General features: G+C 34.4%; 1 protein-coding gene across 1 annotated transcript in view; it reads right to left on the bottom strand.

The window, feature by feature from the left end:
* The window catches only part of DMD (dystrophin), an 896220-nt gene that overhangs the window by 724554 nt on the left and 165114 nt on the right, over positions 1-6552 (bottom strand). Inside the window, exons 9-10 of the mRNA XM_017733467.1 lie at positions 3912-4100; positions 3091-3272 (exon numbers count right to left, since the gene is read on the bottom strand). Of these exons, the coding sequence (XP_017588956.1) occupies positions 3091-3272; positions 3912-4100 (371 nt within the window). The remainder of the gene's footprint in view (positions 1-3090; positions 3273-3911; positions 4101-6552) is intronic.

Below are 6552 nucleotides of genomic sequence, written 5' to 3'. Positions count from 1 at the left end.
CAGGAATGGTAAAGGTGAGAAAATGTGAAAGGAAATCTGTGAAACCAAGTGCAAGGAGTGGTCAAACAAATCCTCAGGAGTACATGGGCATGGAGCAGATCTTCAAATGTAGAGCAGTGGATACAGAAAAGGGGAGAGGCTGCAGACAGACACCAAGGCGAATCAACTTTATGGAAATAAAATCTTGCAAACAAATTTAAAATTTTTAAAAGCTTGATTTTAAATAAGGTTTTAGTCACAAGTGTTTCTTGAATGGTACCTCAGTGGTCCTGAATGGCACTGAGATGGTATCAGGTGATACACTTGGAGCTCTGTGAAAGGTTTTTGTTTTTCCTAAGAAGAGAAAGTCACAGATCTTCCTGATGTAGTATGATTTCAGGTTTGTTTTTTTGTTTTTTTGGGTTTTTTTTAACTGGAAATCATATATTAAAGATTGATTAAAACCACCAGAAAATTCATACAGTGTTGTTTCCATCCTAATCTCTCTATTAATTACAGACAGAGCACAGAAAGATGATACCCTGTTTTAATAAAGCCCATGGTTCAAAAGGGATTAGGGATCTCAGATCTTAGTCCTTCACTTTCAAGTGTGGATTTTATTGTCTTACTTGATGTTCTAAACTAAGCTATTATAAAGTACAATGCTTCATCCTGGAGATATCCTCTTAGCAATAAATTAAATAAACTGTACAGGAAAACTGTTAAAGTAAACTGAATTTAAGAAAATGAAAATTACTTAATATACATAATATTGATATTATTCTGAAGTAAGGAGTACAAATTTCAAAATTAAATAATCATAGAAAACAATCACAGTTTATTCCTAAGCAAAAGAATGCTTCTTCTTTCTTACCATTCTCCAGGTACTTCCTGGCTTTCAAAACACTTTTACAGACATTTTACAGACATGTGATATGAGGGTTTAGTACTTATTTATATACCTCAGGAGATTACCAAAATCTTTGTTTATAGTATGTCTCTCATAAGTTTCAACTTAAAAAAAAAAACTTTTTCATTGAATTGAATGTGTTTTAAAAGTTATAGAATTCTCTGTAAAGTGGTTAGTTGCATTGTTTTTCTCTACAGTGGTATATTTATCACTCTGAGATGCTTTAATATACAGAATCCTGTTTGAGAAGGCCAGAAGGAAGAAATTTAAAAAAACAGACTGTTTTCCTTCAGCATGCTAGTGCACTGCCTATTAGAGGAGTCAAAGACTTTCAATACATAGTGAATACATGAGAAACCCAGTTTGGGCTGCTTTTACACAAAGGCATTGTTGTGTTCCAAACCTCCTCTGACATTCTGACCTCCTAAATCACTTTTTCTAAGACCCTTTCACTTTTATAGCATCTTTATCAGTATATCTTCCTCCTGTCCTTGTTTATTGCTTGCTTTTTTCTTCCCTGGGCTGTAAAGTGTGGTACCTTTTTTTACACTTCCTATTACCATTACAGAGGTCAGACAGCCTTGCTGTTCTCATCTTCACAAAAACCATCTCTGTTTGGCTAAACATGTCACTGTTGCCTTAGGGACAAGATTACAGAAATGTGCTCAGAAGATTGTGCTTTAAGCTGAAGTAGAAGATGGACCCTGAGAGTTTAAATTATGTGTAATAACCCAGAAATATATTATATTGTGATATGGAAGCTTTTAATAATCCTCTGGCCGGTATCTTGAAACACAGGGGTTTGACCAAAAGGCCAGAATTAACTATATCTGAGTAGGTCACTCCTGAGAAATTTTCTCTTGCCCTATCCCAAATCTCATTGAACGTATCACAGATTTTTTTTTGTATAGGAAATTAAATAGTAGCACAACATCCTTTGTGAAACCCCTATCATTTTATGTCTTCTACTGAATTCATATTACTCAAATATGACCTGCTTCAGAAGATACTAGGCCTTTACATTCCCCAAGCAATGACTATAGCTGCATCTGGGGGATGGCTTTAACAACTGGTTTTTAAAGGACATTTTAAGTAGACAAAGTACCACTTGGAGACGTAGCTACGTGCACGTGTTGATTTAAATGAAAATAAATATGGCAAATACAAACTCCCCACACTAAAGCATCATGATTTTTCTCTCCAAGAAAATACTAAAACTGGAATAAGTTAGGTTGAAACATCTGAAACCCATCAACAATGTTATAGTCAAAGGAAGACAGAACAAACAAACAATCTCAATACTCAGTAGTAAGCTGAAAGAAAACAAGTGTTTGGAATTGGTAAGAACGTATTTCAAGAAAGAGAGTTATGTCATGCTATTGTTGAAAATCATGGTTTGCTTTTTAATGCAGTGGGCAAACCCCTCAACTCCAAAAGGTAAGGTAGAAATGGAAAATGCTCAAAGAGGAGCAAGATGAATAGCTGAATATATTCAATATATGTTTATGAAGAAAGTAAGAAAATATACATGTGTATCTTTGTATCCTGTAAACCAAATTACTCCCCTGTGGCACAATCACAAGCTCTTACATTTATGGAATTTCTTATCCAAGATGGTACTATGTAAATCAAAATTTCAAAATCAAACATAATATCATTAAAAATCCTCTGAAGATTAATGTGAGTATTTAATAGATTATTTTTCTACTTTTACTTGTATTTCAACTGTAAGCTGTAGGACTTGCCCTTTTTTAAATAGTGTAATTTGTTCTCAGATAAAATCACAGCAATATTTCCAGGAAAGCTAAGATCTCATTTATTCTTTTTGTGGGATTGAGTTTTACAGGCCTTAGAAGATTGGTTTCTGTTTCCCTTTTTTACCTTTGCAAAGATTCTCTCCTTTGTTGCTCAATATTGTGTGATACAATATTTATTGAAACAACTGGAAAAAGGTGAGGTAGGTTAACTAAATTTTGGTTAAAGTGTTATCTCTGTCCAAGTTGCTGACAGCTGCTGCTTTATGTGGCTTCTAGGCTCCAAACAACATGCAAGGTTCAAGATCACATCAAATTTCAGGTTAAAACAGATACGAGATGGAGTTTGGTTCACATTGAAGTGAAAGAAAATCCCAACTGTTAGCCAAGTTCAGGATTGTTTCAGTCAAAATCAATCTATATTATTTCACCTGACATATTACTTACTTGCTTTGTTTTTCCATACTTGCTACCCTGAGACTTTCCCAGCGAGAATTAAGTAGATTCATTTGTTCTTGGATTTCATTCTCTTCCTCATCTGAAAGTTTTCCAGTTGACAGAAGTTGACTTCCAACTTGCAAAACATTACCAACACGTCCTTGGTGAGCTGTTAACTCCATCATGAAACCCTGACAACAAAAAAAACCCCCAAACAATCCAGGTTTAAGTTGCATTCTTTGAAAGGAAAGAACAGAATTGCACCATTTTGCAAACATGATTTTCAACCTCACTTTTAATTTTTTCAACCCCTCCCAAAACCTTGTAACATAAACCAGAAATAAACCAAAAAGAAACACTTTCACTTTCTTCAAAGGGCAAAAAGTTATTTAGTTGGTGAAGAGGAGGCTGAGGGGTGGCCTTATTGATTTCTGCAACCTAAAAGAAGGTTGCAATGAGGTGGGTATAGTAACAAAGAATAGAATAAGAGAAAATGGCCTCAAGTTGCGCCAGTGGAGGTTTAGATTGGATTTTAGGAAACAAAACATTCCACTGCATATTTAAACATTAGAATGGTCTTCCCAGGGAAGTGGTTGAGTCACTGTCCTCGGATGTGTAGATGCAGCAGGAACATGGGTTAGTGGTGGACTTGGCAGTATTAGGTTAATGGTTGGACTTGAGGATTTTAAGGGTCTATGACTCTAGAGCAGAATCTCCAGTTTACATTTTCTGAAATCAAAATTAATAAAAATCAAAACAAAACCCCAAAAAACAAACAAAGAGAATAGAATAAAAGAAATACATTCTGAAAGATTAGCATAAACATGTACCTCGTGGGTGTGAAACTGTTCTTTAACAACTTCTACGTCATTGGATATATCTCCTTGTGCTTGTAATGCATCTTCAGCAGAGAGAAGCCATGTGAGCACTTCTTCTAAAGCAGTTTGGTAGTTTTCAAGATCCATTCTAGCCCCCATCCGCACGGTGCTGAATGTCTTTTCTTCAACACTTCCTAAAAACTGATCAAAACCAAAATTTTAAGAGCAATGAAAATGGCATCTGCTCAGACTGATCTACAAAGGAAGAAAAGGAACACCACTATATTCTAAAAAAAAAAAAAAAAAAAAAAAAATCAGATGGCTAATACATAGAAGTACTTAGTACTACAAAATCAGTTAACTGACTGAGATCAGTTAAAAAAAAATCTCATATTCAATCAGTTATTTTACACTGGTATTCAAAATTCCTATCAAGTGTTCTGAATAATGAGAATAATGGGAGATACTTAATTACCACAGCAGCTCATAAAATGATATACTCAAAAAAATATCAAGTTACTTGCTGGCTTTGCAGAGAATATGTGCAAAACATGACATTTAAAAAACCCAAACCAACAAACCTCTACACTACATGCAATGCTAGGCTTGAGCAATCCACAGACACACATTTTGTGAAAACCATTCCAGGAAGTCAAAAAAGCTCAAAAACAAATGCGAAATCATAACTTTTTAAAACCAAGCAAAAGTGCATTACTGTTGATTTCTCTTTTCTGCAAAAGCCAACCTTGTAATTATTTTTTAGAAGCTGAGTGTCTCTTATGAGAACAGAAATCCCATTTCTGGTCTACTGCTTAAAGTCAAGAGAAATCAACAAGTATTTATTGATTAGTATAACAATAGAAAACAAGGACATAAGAGAAGCAAGGAATGCATTTGCTACAGAAAATACCTTCCCATAAGTTTTTCAAAAAGTTCTGAACAAGTTTAACTACTTTGTTAGGACTTTACTTTAAAAACAAACTATACATAAAAATATACTTATTCTTTCATTAAAAAAAAAAAAAATATATATATATATACACACGCCAAGGCATTTAATGTTTTTATAGCTAGCAAATTTTTTTTTCTACTGATATACTTGTGCCAATAAAACACTCACAGCAGCTAATAAAGCCTTTCATTGCAGTTTAGAACTGAAAGTTAATCACTAGAGCCACAAGCAGGAACACAGAAGGCTCTGAGTTGGAAGGAACCCAGAGGATCATCAAGGCCAACTCTTATGTGAATGGCCCATATGGGATGAGAGCTCAACCAACTCAACTGACCTCAGGAAGTGTAATGCATGCCATGTAATCACTAAAAATGAAATTTTCAGTCTTCACAACAACAGCTTCATTCTGAATTGTATAGATCTAATAATCACATGCAATTTTGGCAGATCCCTAAATATGTGTTAGGCTGGGTAATAGTCATGACTCTATCACCACTTGCGTGAGAAACTCATCAGAAAAAGCAGGCTTGGAAATCTGATGAACTTTATAGTCTGGGATTTTTTTTTTTTTTTTTTTTAAAGGAAGTATTTTCTTTCAGAAATATAAATAATGAAGCACAGAAAATGGGCGGCACATATCCCTTCTGCACAAATAAGTTTTTGGACTGTGTGTAGTTCTAGATTTCCAACAGTATACAATGCAGTAAGAAATTGCACCCAACCACATCACATTTCTGGAGCAAGATACAGTTTTTTCCACTGTGGAAAGGGATGACTTGATCATTTTTTCCACTGTGGAAAGGGATGACTTGATCATTTTTTCCACAGGTAATATTTTTTTTTTCTTTCCATAGCAATACTTCATGGGATATAGCCATATCTGTTACAGTGAAAAAAAAAAAAGCTTTAACAGTTGAGTGAGGCTAGGGATATCATGTTTGTAGAGATCTGTGATAATCTATGTTGTCTGTATTTGTTTGAAAATTCTTTATCTGAAAATCCTTTTCTCTAGATCAGACACAGAGTACTGTCTCATGGATGACAAGTGTTTAACTAACTACCCCCAGCAACACTTTGTCTGAGGAACAACTACTAAGTATAATTTTTCCTAATGATCAGCATTTTCACTGCTTTCTCTCATGCTAACATAAATATTGCATGGAAATGCTTTCCAAAATCTTGCACTCATGACCTTCTATGACAAAATGGTGGCTGGACTAATTTCAGATCTGTTGCAATCTCTCTTGAAAAAGTATAAAAAAACCAAAAGACTCTAATAAAAACAGAAACCAAAAGAGTTTCTTGACAGGTATTCCAAATTGTGTTCTCAATTTAAAAAAAAAAAAAAAAAAGAAAAGGAAAGGAAAAGAACCCAGGCTTTTTTCTGACATAAGGAAAACAGCAAAAGACTAGAAGAAAAATACATAAGCATAGAATTTTAAAATGGTAACACTATAGAATGTCTACAAGACAAAAAACACTCCTTGGAGGCAACAGTGGTTTTTGACTTGACAAAAATCATGTATAAACACTGTTACATTTCATGTCTACTACTTCTGTCAGTTCTGTTTTCTCTCCAAAAGATAGCAATCCACCCTTGCTCACCCTGGATATCGAATGAAAAACAGCTATTGAAATCGGTGGAATTAGCTGTAAATGGAATACAAAACACTTAGAACTGGACAACTACTGACCTAAAGC

This window comes from Corvus brachyrhynchos, unplaced genomic scaffold, assembly GCF_000691975.1.
Source record: "Corvus brachyrhynchos isolate BGI_N302 unplaced genomic scaffold, ASM69197v1 scaffold34, whole genome shotgun sequence".
NCBI classification, from domain to species: domain Eukaryota; kingdom Metazoa; phylum Chordata; class Aves; order Passeriformes; family Corvidae; genus Corvus; species Corvus brachyrhynchos.
This window is presented reverse-complemented; position numbering and strand designations above follow the sequence as displayed.